This window comes from Bos javanicus, chromosome 16 (assembly GCF_032452875.1).
Source record: "Bos javanicus breed banteng chromosome 16, ARS-OSU_banteng_1.0, whole genome shotgun sequence".
In the NCBI taxonomy this organism is placed as follows: Eukaryota; Metazoa; Chordata; class Mammalia; order Artiodactyla; family Bovidae; genus Bos; species Bos javanicus.
In genome coordinates this window covers 5325615-5343200 of record NC_083883.1, presented here as the reverse complement: position 1 = coordinate 5343200, position 17586 = coordinate 5325615, and the positions used below count along the sequence as shown (strand labels likewise).

General features: G+C 47.9%; 1 protein-coding gene across 1 annotated transcript; it reads right to left on the bottom strand.

The window, feature by feature from the left end:
• Positions 1-8: 8 nt before the first annotated feature.
• On the bottom strand, positions 9-5710 carry IL24 (interleukin 24). The gene is made up of 6 exons (XM_061383788.1): positions 5610-5710; positions 3957-4191; positions 2812-2874; positions 1784-1942; positions 1137-1208; positions 9-239 (listed from the first exon to the last, which is right to left on the bottom strand). The coding sequence occupies exons 1-6, from the start codon at positions 5708-5710 to the stop codon at positions 156-158; spliced, it is 714 nt and encodes a 237-aa protein (XP_061239772.1). The 3' UTR covers positions 9-155.
• Positions 5711-17586: the final 11876 nt, after the last annotated feature.

Below are 17586 nucleotides of genomic sequence, written 5' to 3'. Positions count from 1 at the left end.
CCATGACTGTTGTTATGGTCACTTAAAGAATGAAGTTGTAAGCTGGGGCCAAGAACAGGACCCATGGTCAAGAGTGTGAAGTGCCCAGAGGACATCACGGGAAGGGACCTTCGTCTGAAATGACACGGAGAAGGAGGGTATCCTGGTCTAGGCCTTCAGAGCTGGTAGAATTTCTCCATCCAGCTCAAGAGAATGTCCATTTCTCCAAAGGCTTTGGTCACAGCTGCTTCTCTGTCCAACTAAAGGGAAAGGAAAGTTGAAGACCTGCCGTGTTAGCCACAGGAACAGGTTTCCTTCTGACCCCTGAACCTGGTGCGACTGTAGATCACGGGCTGTGACCCCTTTAGGATGGCCTCTGACAAAGTCACCACCCATCAGTTCTCTGTGTGCGCTGTCTGCTTTGGAGGCAAGGACAGATGGGTTGGTGAGTGGCCGCAGATAAGGAGCAAGGGGAAAACATCATGAGTCCCTGACAATAAGCATCAGAATCCCTGTGCAGGGTGGATTCCATCCACCTGAGACCACTGTGCAGATGAGGAAATTGAGACCTGGGTGGTCCCTTTCCCTAGTATGTTATTGCTCTTCACCATTTGTTTATAAACTGGAATATCTATTCCTCAAAAAATGATCGAAATTGGATTGTCTTGGGGAGGGAGCTGGGGATGAAACTGGAATTTTCTTTGTTGTCTTAGTTTAGGAAAAGACGACATAATTCTTTTTTCACAAACTCGACCTTTTGAGCATCCTGGAAAATACTGCAGACTTGTGTTGGGGTTGGGGATTCTCCCTTCTTTCTCCCTCACTTTTGACTCACCAATTGCCCACCTCAGGTACCCATAAAGCTCTCACTTTGGAATGTCCTTGGTAGTGAAATCATCTTGTAGGGAAATAGAATAGCATTTTAACTTGAAAACTGGCAGAAAAATTGGCCATGTCACTTGCAGTGTTTATGCAAAGTGTATGGTAACTAACGCAGCTACAGTATAGCTATGCTCCTGCTAAGTCAGGTGGCTCAGGGCGAGCTGGATGGAGTCCCCTACATTGAATTCTACACCAGGTCCCTAAGGCACCCTCGTGCGACAGTTCAGGGTAGTCTGCTTCCAGATGGGCAACTCTCAGTTCCCAGCCTTGATTACCTGTTTAAATGCTTGGTAGAACAGCAAAAATCGCCTGCGTGCACTCTTACGGGTGGAAAACATCTTTTCCTGCTGGATAACAGAGAAAGAAAATCGTGCCAAGTGTCAGGTAGGAGCAGAGGTGCCTTCTCCCACTCTTTCCTAGTAATGCCAGAAAGACTCCCAAGGCCTAAGAGGGCAGCTCCAAATCTCACATCCCCAAGGCAGCCAATGCTGACCTCCCACCGTGCAGCAGAGACTGCCTCCTTTCATACTCACAGTAGTCTTGCCAGGTAGAGGTGATTATCAGCACTTTATAGATAAGAAAACCAAAGCCCAAAGCGATTGACCACTTTCGGGGTTTTGTTTTTGTTTTGTTTTGGTCTCCCAATTTCTCTCTCAAAGGTGTTTTAAATAAATAAGATTGATTATTTGCACAAAAAAAAAAAAAAGAGAGAGAGAGAGAGATTGACCACTTTGCAAATGGACACCCAGTCTGTTAGACTTGGACTTAACCCAGCACTGCTGGTGTCCAGAGCCTGTGACCCGTTCCATGACACCTGCAGCTCCCTGTCACGGAATAAAAGCCAGGGCCAGATAAGGGAAGAGGAGTCTTCTGAAAACACAGCATCTCCTGTGGACCTCTGTCCCAACTTTGTTCTACTCACACTGGCTTGCAGTTTTGACACGAGGACAAAGAAGTTGTTGGCCAGAGTAGAGAATGGCTTCAGGATCCCGAATTCAACAGCCTTGTCATGGTAGTTTTTGAAGACAGTGTTCACGTAGAACCTCAGCAGGGCATGGATGAGGTGGCAGCTCTCAGTCTCCTAGGGGGTGGCAGGGTCACTGCCAAGCCCAGGCCTCTGCCCACTCTGACCCTGATGAACCACCCACGTGGTGCACAGGGCAAGATAAGCACAAGTGGAGGCAGGGATCCTCCAGGAGATGGGGCTCTGAAGCGTTGGGTCTTACGCTTCAGAGCCCCTTTGGACATCTTTGTTTGACCAGAGGACCCACAGGCCTAGAAAGGAAGGGCTCATCCGGGGTCCCACAGCCAGTGAGTGGCAGGCCCAGGCCTGGCGCCCAGGACTCCCGCCTCCCATGTGGTTAGATTTCTTTCTTCTCCAGCCCATGACCTCTCTAATAGCTCTGGGCAGTGATGGGCCTTGAAAAGCACCACCTCTTGGTTAGCTGAGCTTTGGCAGGGAAAAGGTTTAGAAGGAGAAATGAAGAGAGAGAAAACTAGTGTCCATGAAGGCAGGAATTGCACCCTGGGCCCCTGAGGCGCCACAGAAGGGAGCTTGGCATCCCTCAGGGGTCAGAGCTTGGTGGTTTTTACTCACTGCCTAGATGGGTGAGAAGAAAGTGGGGGCATGGAAGAGGCCCAGGCAGACGGCTCTGGGCCAGTGAGAGCAGAAGAGAAATCCAGATTGATGGAGACTGGCTAAATGGAGACAGATATTTACAAGCCTCAGTCCCCGCCCTCTCCTCAGGTCCTGTATTCACATACCCTGGGTACTGAGGAGACCAGCCCAGGTGTTCCTCCTCCAGCTCACCACCCAGCCCTGACCTGTGCAGGCGCAGCCCGGGACAGAAGTGAAGTCTTCTATCAGCCTCCCCTGGAGCACCCCTCAGCCTCACCCTCAGGAGACCAGCCACCCAGAGGAGACAACACCCTTCCCCCACGTCTGATTACCGAGACGTTCTGCAGAACCTCTTTCCGCAGCAGCCGGACACTCATGATGTTATCTTGAGCTTGCTTGGGGAACAGAAAGGACAGATGTCTCCAGGTTGGAGGTCAACATAGAAGCCAACCTTGCAAGTACATGCTGCTTGCCCAGACCCTTCAGTCTATCTAGTCTGCGTGACCTCAGAAGCCACAGGGGGGACCCAGGGAGGGCCATGCTGAGCTGGCTCCTGGCAGGGAGGTACAAGGTTTCAGCTTCAGAAAATCATGAATCCTGGCCTCCCGGGGGCAGATGGAATCTTAGGCGTTCTCAGAGCTTTGATAAAAGACTTGGTCCTTTGATTCCTTTGGTCACTTGAAGCATGAAGAAATATGCCCATTTTAAGAACTACTAGGATTCTTACACTAGGATGTTACCCCCACCTTCCATGGAGAGTCGGGGAGGCTGCACCTCAAGGCTTCCCCTGCAGCCCGCCACTTCTTGGGTTTCCAGCCAAAGAATCCTTGATTCTTTGTCCTACCTCCTCATTGTGCAAATAAGGAAACTGATAGCATAGGAGTGGGGGAAGGCTGCTGTATGGATTGGTTTCAAGGTCAAGATCACACAGAGGTGTCCTGTCCCAGTCCAGCACCCTCCTCTCTCCCCAGACTGCCTTGTCAAGCTCCTTCATTCTGCCTTGCGTCTGGATTGTCCTTTAAGGAGTACGTGTCACAGGATGCATTAACCGTTCTTTCCCAACTCAGAATTAAACATTCTTTCAATCTTGAGTCAAGGCCTCAGCAGGTGGGAACAAACTAGGAGGAGCTGGCAAAGCAGTAGGTGAAAACTCTGGTGGGTCTCAAAGGATTCCCCGTGACTTCCCGTGGGTGAAGGCTTATGTAACCCTGGGACAGAGATGAAGTGCAAATGAATCAGGCTTCCTTCTTATTCCTCATGGGCTGTGTTTCTTTTCCTATGGATTGGCCACATCTTTCTGAGCCTCAGTTTCATCGAGTGCAGAAGGAAATGTGGACCCACAATATCTCTGACTTCACTAAGCTCCTAGGTAGGAACATGATTAGCAAGCTGCAAAGGGCTCCATAATCATCAAATATTTTCCTTTGCCCAGAATCACCTCCCTCCATGGCTGGGTCCAGAACAACACTTCACTCACCACAATGTCCTTCATGGCCCAGAAGGCCTGCCACAGTTTCTGGAGAACTACTCCTTCTACCCGGCAGGGCCCAAACTGGAACTCTTGGCCCCGGACCCAAGGCCCCGGGCTCCAGAGAAGCAGCATCAGACTCAAGCAGGGAAGAGCAGCCACGTGCATAGAAGAGTTCATCTGCAGCAAAGAAGGTCCAGGAGGATCCTGCTGGGGGAAGGGAGCACCCCTGTAAGGGAGGATCCTGCTGGGGGAAGGGGGCACTCCTGTGAGGGAGGATCCTGCTGGGGGAAGGGGGCACCCCTGTGAGGGAGCATCCTGCTGGGGTAAGGAGGCAGCCCTGTGAGCAAGGCCCTCAGCCTCAGGCGTGGTCCCCCTGGAGTAAGGCTCCTTGCCTCTGCCGCAGCCAGCCTTGGGGACACACAGATGCAAAACCTGAAACCAGGGTGCGTTCCTGGTGTTAGAACAGTTCAAACGTGTGGCCTTGCCAGGGTGCCCTGGGCGAGGCAACGGTTTTTCGGCCCCGAGGGCCTTTCTGCCCCTCAGTCTTACTCCCAGTGGTCTGGCTATCCCTGCTACCTCCTCCCTCAGCACTCCCCTCTGCATCACACACACACACACACACACACACACACACACACACGCCCTGCCCCACCTTCCCTGCTCCGTTACAGTCCTCTCTAGCCAACAGCCCACCCACCAGTCAGAATTTGACCAAGAAAAGTGAAGAAACGGGGAGTTATAATGTGCCAAAGAACACACACAAGGATCTCAGACTCGGCAGAACACATTCGCCGATCTGAGTTCTGCCCTCAAGTCACTGGACACACATGGGCAGGTCTTTCTTCCCTCCCCCCGGAGAAGGCCACCTCTGACTCCCATCACCATCCAGAGGCGCTGCGGGTTTAATCCTGGCCCACAGGGACGGGCGAGCTGGTACGCACACTCACTCTGCCACCTCAGCTGACCGACTCACTCTTGACGCTGGGAAGTAATGTTTCAGGTGACTGAACAAGAGGAGGGATCAGGAGGACTCACATGAATCACCTCTAAAGCCTTCCACTGCATGACTGTGTGAAGAGCCGCAAGCTAGAGGCAGGGAATCCCCTTGTCTGTCTGTCATAACTGTATGCAGAGATTGCTTCTCCATGACTCCTTGGCCCTTTGCTTCTCTTCTTGCTTCTTTCCTCAGAGCTCGGTCCCGCCCTTGCTTACTCCAGGCCCTGGTCTCGCACCTGAGGACGCTTGGTCTTCCACCCCTCAGCTGGGCGGGAAGCCAGGAGAAGGTCTGTCTCCCCAGTGCCTGCCAACTCGCGAGCCAGAGGAGCAGGCCTGGGGCCAGCATGCGTTGTCCTGTCATGCAGCTCTGAGCTCCAGCCTCTCCCTCAGAGTCTTCCTGGTCCCTTCTTTCCAATGCCACCGGCTCTTCAGCCTCTTGCAAATTCACCTGTGGGCTTCATAATCCTCCTAGCCTTCCTCTCCTCCAGCCTAAACTCTTCCGATGTTAAACCCAAGAGAGCAGCTCCTCCTCATGGCGTATCTCACCCTTTACATAAACGCTGACAAAGTTCGCCTCTGTGTCCCCCCAGCCCCTATGCTCAGTCGGGCGGCAGTCGGTCTAAGGCTTCAAAGCCAAGTACTCGGGAATCTCCCATCACTCACCTTGGGCCCTGGAAGGGATGCTTGAGGGCTTGCTGGTTGGTGGTGGCTGGTTCCTGTCGTAGAGGAAGAAAGTTGGGCAGGCGTCCACACACACACACCATGCACCAACCAGGGGTGTAACAGTGGATGGAAGGCTCTTGTTCCAGCTGTGGAAGTTGTTTCCAAAGTAAAGGTGTGCAGGCAAGCCAGGCTTTGTGGAGCTTCATATACATGGGGGCTGTGGGGGAGGAGCGGGGGAGGCAGAGGGAGGTGGAGAAAGGGAAACCGGTCATGCTTTCCCAGAGAATGACGTCACTGCTAGTCAACCTTCACTCTAGACAGTGGGGCCATGGGGGAAGCAGCCCCTGGGTGCGGTGAGCGCTGGGTCTGAGTTCCAGCTCTGCCACTGGCAGCGTGACAGGGGCAGGTCATCTAGCTACCTCGAACCTCAGTTTCTACATCCATAAAGTTAAAACAAGCAAGCGAGCAAACAAAAGCTCTATCCCATCGCCACGGGAGCATCAGTGCCATCAAGAGACCTGGCCGGGTGTCCTCCTAGTAGGACGCTCAGCCTTCAGGTGTAGGGTGTAGGTGAGGGGCAGACTGGAGTGGTGTTTCCAATGCATGTTCCCCAGAACCTGGTCCTGAGGGATGCTTATCTGCAAGACTCTCTGTGCACTAAGGATTTCACTCTCAGTAAATTAGAGAAGGCTGGCACGTGCTTGCCCCTCTTGGAAACCTTTGTGCCCTGTAGGAGCCAGAAGCCTGGTGTGGGCTTAACACTCCTTAACCCAGTCTTTCCCACAAGTATTAGACCATGACTCTGGGAAACACAGTTTGAGAAACACTGGACTCTGAATGAGGAAATGGCCAACTACTGGCCGAGAATAAGATGAGAATGGCTCAGCCTGGTGACTGAAGACAGTTCTTGTATTTTTTAATGATTGAAAAAAAATTAAAAGAACATGCATTTTGGGACACATGAATGTGGGTGAATTAAAATTTTAATGTCCATAAAGAAATCTTTACTGGGACGCAGTCACACCCATTTGTTCATATGTGGTTTGCTGCTTCTGTGTTACGGGGATGAGTAGCTGTGACTGAAGCCATGTGGCCCACAAAGTCACCAGTATTTACTATTAATATCTGACCCTTTGCAGAGAGGGCTTGCTGAGCCCTGTTCTGAATTACCTTCTTGCGTGAACATTCTAAGAGTTTCTTTAAACCTGGATCCAGGCAAAATCATGGGAATAGAAATGTGATGTGAGGGGCAGGATGACTTCCTCTAGTTCTCCTTGGAGAAAAAAGGACAGGGGACACTAGGAGGAGCTGCTGCTGCTGCTGTTTAATCACTAAATTGTGTCCAATTCTTTGCAGCCCCATGGACTGCAGCCCTCCAGGCTCCTTTGTCCGTGGGATTCTCCAGGCAAGAATACTGGAGTGGGTAACCATTTCCTCATCCAGGGGATCTTCCCCACCCAGGGATTGAACCCATGTCTTCTGCTTGGCAGGTGGATTCTTCACCACTGAGCAGCCCTTTCCAGTCTCTCTCCAGTTGGCGGACCCTTAATCTCTCTTCTCTCTATCACAGACACAGTGCTGTTTGTTTTCTTCAGTAAGTCAAATACGTGCTGCAATCCCCAGCCAGCAGGCTGGCCAGCTGCCACTGCCGTATTAAAGACCATGCTTGAGGCCTTTGCTCCCAGAAGGCTGGAGTCTTGTCCTCTAGGCCTAGGCAGGGGCCCACATCACAACCCCCTTTTCCTTTCAGGATCTAGGTCACTACTAATAATCTCTAACTACCATGAGAAGAAGATGCCAAGAGGCTTTGATGAGACAGAGAAGACAAACTAAAGAATATTGAGACAATAGATGAGGGGGAGGGCAAACAGGACTAGAGAGTCTAGACAGCTAAAGCTGGAAGCTGAGAGCAAAAGTGAGCCCAAGGGCATCTGCAATCCTAGACAACTGTCTACGGTTATGCAGGAAAGCAGGAGGTGTTAGCAAGGCAGGCCAGGACAGAGGCATGAGGTCATGGAGACAGCGAGGCAGGCTCCCGAATAGCCACCTGGGGTTATGAGCAGCTCTTTCTGTCTAAGGAAGGAGTAACGTAACACAGAGATTCCAGGCAAACACGTGCCTGAGTCTCCGGCTTGGCTGAGCTTATCCCCAGGAGGGCATGATTCCCCGGGAAGGGAGGGCATGGAGAGAACTCAAGGACCTTGGCCCCAGGTCAACTGAGATCGCTGGTTATGAGTTCACACCTTGCCTGCAGGCAGACCTGGGTCCAAAACATAATGAGCCCAGGAGCCCTCTGAGTTTCAGCTGCCTCACCTATAAAACCGAATCCCCACAGGCCCCAAGGACAGTGACATAAAGCCTTGCTGCTCAAAGTGTGGTCTGTGCTCCAGCAGAACAGCAGTATCTAGGAGTTCCTTAGAAATGCAAGATCTCAGACCTTTCCCCCAAAACTACTGAACCAGAAAGTGCACTTTAAAAACTCCCAAGATGATTCTTAGGTATGTTAAAATTTGAGAAGTGTTTACATAAAACCCAGGAAGTATCTGGTATCTTCCACATGGTAAATGCTTAACAAACAGGAGCTACAAGTGAAGCAGAAGGAATTAGAGCAGTGGTTCTCCACGGGGCAATTTTGACCCAGGGGAATAGTTAACAATGTCTCGAGACATTGTAGGTTGTTATAACGGGGAATGGGGGGGGCGGTGGGAAGTGGGGTGCTACTGATGGGTAGTGGCATGGGCCAAGGGACGCTGCCACACATCCTGCAGTGCATGGAACAGCCCCTCCCCACAAAGAACCAGGTGACAGCCCCTTAAATGCCCAGAGCACTGAGGCCCAGAAATCCTGGACTAGGGGAGAGCAGCGTCTGCAGGGGAAAGAGCTGACATAGAGCTGACATAGAGAAGGGTCAGAAGCGTACCCTTCGGGGAAGAAGGGCTGTGGCCAGAGAAGCAGTGGACTGTTGAGACGGTCAGGAGAGGGGAAGGAAAATAAGGTGGCAACTCGGCAGACGGGGCCCGAAGGCCCCGGGTGGGAGCAGAGGGCGAGGCCTGGCGCGCTGGCTCACTGCCACCACCACCCCCGCCCCCAATCCCAGGCAAGCTCCAAGTCTCAGACTTGGAGAAACTGGAGAAAGTGGGGCTGGTCTCCTAGTCCAGATCTGTGTATGTTCATCCCAACTCCATGCTAGGCAAGACGAAGACCAGAAGCTCTCCTAATATCTCTCATCCCCTTGCTCTCTGGAAACTTGGAAAATTTCCTTCGCGATAATACTGGGTGGGAGAAGAGGTCCTCTGTGGATAAACTTTGATTTACAAGGCCACTTCCCCCTAGATACCCTTTATCGGATTGAGGGTGTTTATTCTATGACTCTCAGGCCACTCATGCCACATATGCACGTATGCTTGTCGTGTATGTCATGTCATGTCTGCAGTCTGAATTTTCCACCTAACTCTACTCCCACCCCACATCCCCTACAGATTCTCCTAAACCTATAGAGAGAGGAAAGGGCTGAACCAGATGGAGAAGGATCCCTTCTCCACTCCCCGGTGAGGCAGTAAAGATCTCACTCTAAACCTGAATATCCCCCTCGCCCGGTTGTGATTGACAGAAATGCCCTGCAGGAAAGAAGTGATGAGAATATGAAGTAGGGTTTCCTGAGCACCAGAGATAAAGGAAAGTTACATCACCATTTTTCTTCCAGTGAACTGATTTAATCTTCACTCTAAAATAGATTGTTATCTCGCTATTTGGCTGGGAACACGTGCACTGACAGATGTGAGATTTCTGGGCTTTTGTCGGTTCTTCTCCCTGCTTCAGCTGCTGTCATTCTAGGAGTGGAGATGAGAGGTGGGTGTCCATTGGTTGGCCCCCCTAAACTGGCACTTTGCCATTCTATCTTGTCCTCCATCACTGGTATAGTTAATAATTTATTATTAACACAGATCAGTCTTGCAGCTCTACAGCATGCTCAGATGTACAAAATGCCTCTAAGTGAAATCTCTCATTTGCTATTCACTATAACAAAAATGTTAGAAGGAGGACAGATATTGTTAACTGTCCTTTGAAGATTAGAAAACTGAGATCCAGAAAGGTCAAATAATTTTCCCTACATCACATAAATAAATAACCGAATCATAACTGGAGTACAGGTCTCCTGGCTCTCAGTCAGTATTCTTTCGTCTGTTCCACCCTTCATCAACTTCTTAATCTTGCATGTATTCACACACTTACTGAATAAGCTCTTCCTAAGCACCTACTGAGTGTCAGAAAAGGCTATACAAAAATGAATGACTATGATAACATTTACATAAATGTTATAACCTGTCCAGAAAAGACAGGTTATAGAGACAGAAAATAGAGTACTGGCTCCCTAGGGCTTAGAGTTGGGAATTAGGTGGATGGAAGGAATTGGGAGTGACTGAAGATGAATACAAAGTTTCCTTGGGGGGTAAAGAAAATGTTCTAAAATTAAATTATAATGATGCACTCTGTGAGTATACTAAAACCCATTGAACTGTACACTTTAAGCAGTGAACTCTGTGGTGTGTGAAATATATCTCATTAAAGCTGTTTAAAAAAATAATTAAGACTCACTTATTGTTCTCAGTTCTAATGAGTCAATAGAGTGAATACACTTGCAAACAGATAAATTGCAACACCAAGTCATGGGAATGTGTTGACACCAGTAACAGAAGGATGGAGCCAAGGAAAACATCTAGGTGAGGCCTTAATAAGATGTATCTTGGATGTTGCTGGAAGGGTTAAGAAACTTCCTAGTGGAGGTGACATTTGATCTGAGGCTTGAAGCCCGAGTAGGAATTTGCCAGCAAAAATAAAGGAGGACATCTTTGGAGACCTCTGTGACCTCCGCTAATTCTATGGCCATATAACTGCTATAGGGAACCAAGGAGAAGAAGGTTCTAGAAGTTGCTGGAAGGATCCTTGATTGCTGTTTTGCTTGATGATTCGTGGAAATCCACGGGCAATAGCAGTTTAAATATAGTTGCAGGATGTGTAAAGGAACCTAAGGTGCTACTGAGGCCCAAGAGCTGTAACAGGAAGGGAGAGGTTGGGCGAAGGACTTGGGTCTCAGTTTTCCAAGCAAAGGCTTTAGCCAATCGTAAGAAAGAGAGTAATAAGAGACATCCAACTCTGAAAACTGCAATTGCGTCCCAGAAGTCAGGTTCCTGTACCTTCTCACAGCCTGCAGAGCACCAACTTTGAGTCTCAAGGGCATGAATGTTTTAAATACACATATGGCAGTCAACAGGGTTGGAAAAAATGATAGTTCCAGAGTCTCCTGAGTAGATTCAGGTTAAGAATTGTGGTCCATTTCCCCTGTGTCACGGTGTCTCTCATATATCCAAAGTTGCTTTTTCTAACAGATATATATTTTGTAGGGTAAGGAAGGAAGGCAAGTAAGGAGGGAGGGACTGAGGGGAGGGGGAAGGAAAGAAGGAAAGAGAAAGAAAGAAAGAGAAAGGAGGAGAAGGAGGAAAAGAAGGAAAAGACTTTGGTTGAAATGAGATATCTTTCATATTCAGCAGTTTATCACCATCAATATTCCTGAAATAGCCCCCCTACCTTCCTCCTATGCAAATTCATTCTCTAGACTCACAAGGAACTTTTTAGAGTCCTAGACAGCAGCGATCACTCCACTCCTGTGCTCATCTTTGATGGCATCTATGTGATCCTTCCTTGTGCCCTGGTGGTCTTGTCCACCAAGCTGTGAACTCCCTAGGCACCAGCACTGACTTTCCTTCATCTCAGAAGGGCCCTCAGAACCTGGCACATGGCGGGTGCTCAGTAAGCGTTTGTTGAATAAGTGCATTTCATATGACTGATCCCCAAATCTAACTGCTTACAGGACCCAGTAGCCTCCCAGACTGTAGACATAAAGTGAAAGTCAAAGTCAAAGTTGCTCAGTCGTGTCTGACTCTGCAACCCCATGGACTATAGAGTCCAGGGAATTCTCCAGGCCATAATACTGGAGTGGGTAGCCGTTCCCTTCTCCAGGGGATATTCCCAACCCAGGGACTGGACCCAGGTATCCCACATTGCAGGTGGATTCTTTACCCGCTGAGCCACAAGGGAAGCCCAGTACATAAAGTCTTTGCCAAATGTTCACCAATTTGTTCAGGCAACAATCACTGGGCTGTGAGACACTGCTTTGCGTCCCATGGTCTGATTAAATATCTGGGCCAGCTTTGCATGTGCCCCTAGTATGAGAGTAAAAACTCATGAAATGATACTATAACCACTCAGCTGCTTGTAGAATCCCAGGGAAACAGAATCTGTGCTTAGGCCAGCACAGGAGAGAGTCCTGGGTCTGCGAATAAGAAACTCGGTCCCATCCTCGAGCTTCCAAACTGCTGCCTTAAATACACTTTCTCTGTGCCACCTGCCCCGTTCTGCCAAAGGGGGAATGATTCCTATTTCATCTGTTTTACAGACTCTCTCCCAGTCCCATCCCTCTTTAAGCAGAATGCCCACTGCTTCATAAGATCCTTCTAAATGCACAACTCTGATCATACTACTCCTTAACCTTAAAAATTATCTTTGATTTCTCCCAGCCCATTACTCTTTTTTTCCATTTCTGTATGCATCAGTGCCTAGCACAGAGCCTTCAACATTTTAGTTTGTTCTTGACCCAATTCTTAATTTCAAAACCAGGTAATGGAATACATTTAAGGGGGAGGATAACCTAAATTGATTTTTATACTCCTCAACTGATACTATTCTATGCATAAGTCCATGTAATAGAATGCGATTCAACCACCAAATGTAATTTGTCTTTACATCCGTTAAAAAAAAAAAAAAACTCTTTTATAACAGTTTAGACTTAAACGCAATGGCACCCCACTCCAGTACTCTTGCCTGGAAAATCCCATGGATGGAGGAGCCTGGTGGGCTGCAGTCCATGGGGTCGCTAAGAGTCGGACACGACTGAGCAACTTCACTTTCACTTTTCACTTTCATGCATTGGAGAAGGAAGTGGCAACCCACTCCAGTGTTCTTGCCTGGAGAATCCCAGGGATGGGGGAGCCTGGTGGGCTGCCATCTCAGTGGTCACACAGAGTCGGACACGACTGAGCAACTTCACTTTCACTTTTCACTTTCATGCATTGGAGAAGGAAGTGGCAACCCACTCCAGTGTTCTTGCCTGGAGAATCCCAGGGATGGGGGAGCCTGGTGGGCTGCCATCTCAGTGGTCACACAGAGTCGGACACGACTGAAGCGACTTAGCAGCAGCAGCAGCAGACTTAAAAACCAAGTTACAGATGAAATATGCAGTATGGTCCCATTTTTGTAAAAAAAATAAAATAAGCATATGTACATGTTGAAAATGATCTAGAAATATAATACCAAAATGTTAACAAGGATTACATTTGAGTACTGAGATAATGGGTATTTTCCTTTTCTAGAGCTTATCTGTGTTTTCCAAGGTTATACAAGTCTAATTCAAGTGTAAGTTTTTTAAAAAACATATTTAAAATTTGAATAAATCACTAGTTTCACCATTGCCCACAAAAAATCACTGAAATTCCTGGCATGGAAGTGCCCATTCTCAAACATCTGGCTACTCACCTTTCCAACTTTATCTCTTCCCACACCTCCGCTCACCATGCTCCAGCCAAACTGGGCTGCTCACCTCCATTTTCTGCCTCTGCCCCACTGTTATGGAATCTGGGATGTCCTTATCATGTGCCAAACACTAACCAACTCTGTGCGACCCCATAGATGGCAGCCCTGTCCCTGGAATCCTCCAGGCAAGAACACTGGAGTGGGTTGCCATTTCCTTCTCCAATGCATGAAAGTGAAAAGTGAAAGTGAAGTCGCTCAGTCATGTCCGACTCTGAGCGACCCCACGGACTGCAGCCCACCAGGCTCCTCCGTCCATGGGATTTTCCAGGCAAGAGTATTGCTTGGACATAAAAAGATGCAGTGATATGCCATTGACTGTCAAAGACAAGTTGCATATATATGTATACATGTGTTTACATATGTGCATATACATACTATAAAATGTGTGTGCATACACACACACACACACACACACACACATATCCTGCTAAAGATATTTATTTTGAAGCAGTACAATTGCAGGCTGGATAGAGTTTTATTTTTATCTTTAAAGGATTTTGCATAATTGATGTAGAAAGAAATCAACACACACCTACCATTTGAGAGAGAGAGATTTGCATTAAAATTTTACCTGTCTTTCAAGGTCTCCTTCTTGAAGCTATTCTAAAAGCTGCAAGGAATTTTTGCCAGCCTTGAACACCACAGGGATTTGAATTTCTTTTGTGGCACTGAATCTCGTCTTTCGCCTTCCCTTGTCCCTATCCCTCTCCTCCCTTCCCTTCGGCTTCCTCTCCCTCTACCCCTCTGTATGCTGCTGCTGCTGCTAAGTCGCTTCAGTCGTGTCCGACTCTGTGCGACCCCACAGACAACAGCACACCAGGCTCCCCCGTCCCTGGGATTCTCCAGGCAAGAACATTGGGGTGGGTTGCCATTTCCTTCTCCAATGCATGAAAGTGAAAGGGAAAATGAAGCTGCTCAGTTGTGGCCGACTCTTAGTGGCCCCATGGACTGCAGCCTACCAGGCTCCTCCGTCCATGAGATTTTCCAGGCAAGAGTACTGGAGTGGGGTGCCATTGCCCCCTCTGTATACCCACCCCCAAATCCCTCAATCTAGGGCCTTGGGAGGACAAAGGAACAGATGTCTTCTCTTCCTCATGCTGCCCAGCACAGCAGAGTAGGTTACTGAAAAAAATCAGCACGTAGTGAGTAAGATGCTTGATAGGAAAAGTATTCAGAATGATATGGAGTTTGCATTTTTGTGGGTTAATCCCATCACAAGAATAGAGAATTGGAAAAAGGTAAAAGGAGTAAAAGACACTTACTCCTTGGAAGAAAAGTTATAACCAAACTAGACAGCATATTAAAAAGCAGAGACATAACTTTGCCAACAAAGGTCTGTCTAGTCAAAGCTATGGTTTTTTGAGTAATCATGTATGGATGTGAGAGAAAGCTGAGAGCTTAAGAATTGATGCTTTTGAACTGTGGAGTTGGAGAAGACTCTTGAGAAGACTCCTTGGACTGCAAGGAGATCCAACCAGTCCATCCTAAAGGAAATCGGTCCTGAATATTCATTGGAAGGACTGATGCTGAAGCTGAAACTCCAATACTTTGGCCCCCTGATGCAAAGAACTGACTCCTTGGAAAAGACCCTGATGCTGGGAAAGATTGAAGGCAGGCGGAGAAGGGGACAACAGAAGATGAGATGGTTGGATGTCATCACCAACTCAATGGAGATGAGCTTGAGTAAACTCCGGGAGTTGGTGATGGACAGGGGGGCCTGGCATGCTGCAGTCCATGGCGTCGCAAAGAGTCGGACACAACTGAGCAACTGAACTGAACTGAACTGATCCTAGGTGGGATGCCCACTGGGAAGTATGGGAGACATTGTAGTTACAGTTCCCCTCTTCTCAGAAGACAGGAAAATTGCACTTCCCTGCCCCATGGAAGCTTGGCATGGCCATTGGACTATTTTGACCAGTGAAATATAAGTGAAAGAATCAAATGTCTTTTCAGGTGGAAGCATTTAAAGCACAGGGCACAGTTCTCCATGCCTGCTCCTACCTCTCTTCTGTCGGGATGGCAGCGTTATGGGATGGAAGTGTTTCCTCCACCTGGGTTCCTGAGTAGCCATGATGAGCAGATGGCCAAGCGAATATGTATCAGCCATGTATTATAACTGAGAAATAAGTTTTGTCATAACAAGCCACTGAGAAAGACTAAGGTATTGTCTGCTGCTGCAGCATAATGTAGCCTCACCTAATATAGAAGGAATGTTAGAGGGGAGAGGGATTTAAACACATTTCAAGTCTCTTTCCGCACTCAGAAAATGAATGTAGATTCTGCTATAGGCAAAACTGCTATTCTACATGCTATTTAGACAACTCATTATAAGTCACAGAGAGTCTCAAAATTCTTCTTTGTTGGAAAGTACTGCTTTCCCCTTGCACACAATATAAACTATGCATTCAGCGGGATGAGGTCATGTTACGGCATGAGGCTGACCACTTTGGGATCCAGGAATTGGCGGCCCAGTCATTCAGGAGTCACAGAAGGGGCCACACCTCTGGAATGGAGCAGGGACGGAAGTCTGAGAGCCTGTCTGGGAGAGAGAGCCCTGTGCCCTGGGCAGGGGTGATAGAGGGACTCTGCTATTCAAAGGTGCCAGTAAAAAGCTTTGAACAAGCTAACAGAAACACACACCACACATACTCACTACATAGATTTTAAAACTGGCAAAGAAAGGCAGGCTAAGGCCCAGCAGGTCTAAACTTGTCCCAGAACGTGAGAAAGTAGAGATCGTGTCCCTGAAAAGCCTTACATAAGGTACTAGAAATGCAAAATGACTTGGGCTCTTAAACCGAAATAAACTGGTTTTTGGTTCCTTATCTCCTTTGCCCAGAGGTAAAGGGTCAAATCCAGGGAATCATCCAAAGTGGTGAAGAGTAGAAGCTGCTTCCAGCAACAGTGAGTAGGGCTCTCTCCATTCAGACTCTGACTTTAACTTCCAAACAGTGTCCTCTCAGAAAATACACTACTCATGAAATGAAGGACAAATTCACTAGCTCCCTCTGTAGACTAATCCCTGCCTTGAAAAGTCACCACCTGTCTTCCCAGACCAGAGAGAGAGCTCCACAAGAAAGTGGAACAAATGGATCTAATCAGGTAATTCCGATTGAGTGAATTCTGCCTTCCCACAATAAAATAAGAATAAAAATAACCTGGAATATCAGAATCTGAATGTCCATATTTCATTAACCTGGGAAGAAAAATTAGAAATTAAAAATCTCAAAGTGTGTGGTCCCCAGTGCTGATACAAAGCTAGCTGGCTCTTGCAGAGCTCCACTCTCTAGTGTATTTTGAGAAGTTCTAAAGGGATGTATCTCATAGCTTTGTCCATGAACGATCCCTGCCATCAGGGCTGGCTGAGCCAATGACAGCAAGCTCCAAGTGCCACCCCAGGGACAGTGAGAATGGGACTTTCCTCACCAGGTTTTCGGTGCCAATTCACTCCAGTCAAAAAATGTTGCAAGGTCACATTCACCCCTAATAAGGTCTCTGAGTCCAAAGTATTACAGAGTTCAGTGGAGCAACTTTTCCAATTTACACTCAGAGACTTTCTTGGCTCTAGGATGCCCACATACCTCAAGAGTGGTTGATTTGGGCAACTTCAGTATCATGGGCCTGGAGGTCATCATTTCTTAGGGGTGGGAGAGGGGCTGGTAATGGTTAGGTCTCAACGCTAGGCCAGTAAGCCAGCATATGGCATAATACTTTACTAAATACTTCCACAATTTGATATTCACAAAAGCCCTGTGAAATAAAGCATACATCATTATCTCCATTTTAACAACTAGGACACCAAGGAAAGAGGAAATCTAAATGGTGATCTGCTTAAGCTCAGAGCTAGAAAATGGAACTACCTAGTCTGGACTCCCAGGTCTCTGACTCCAAGCCAGGTGTACCAGAGGCAGTGCTGTGCACTGGAAAGCATGCAACCGTGAAGGCACACTTCCTGTGGACCCTTGGCTCTGAGACTTAGTAGCTATGCAATCATGGGTGAGTTTCTTGATTCTTATATGCTTCAGTTCCCTCATCAGTAGAGTAAGAATAACAATACAAATCATCTCATAGGTATTTGTGAGGATTAAATGAGAAAAATACATGCAAAGCACATAGAAGTCAGCCTGACCCATCAGGAAGCAAGAGAAAGAGTTAACTATTATTAAAACATTACTAATATTATTTTTATATATTACCATGACACACAATGCTTTTTTATTATTGAAAAGAGCCTGATATGGCTACAAACATTTTTTACTCTGTAACTATAGTAACTTCTGTTTAGGAAAAATGCTAAGTGCTCATAAGAGTACCCAATATGGAAACAGTA

Coding starts and splice junctions, on each gene's coding strand:
- IL24 (XM_061383788.1), bottom strand. CDS start 5,710: ATGGTGTGTGTGTGTGGACGCCTGCCCAACTTTCTTCCTCTACGACAG. Junction 1,943..2,811: donor AGGTTCTGCAGAACGTCTCG/GTAATCAGACGT, acceptor GCCACCCCCTAG/GAGACTGAGAGCTGCCACCT. Junction 240..1,136: donor TCTACCAAGCATTTAAACAG/GTAATCAAGGCT, acceptor CTTTCCCTTTAG/TTGGACAGAGAAGCAGCTGT.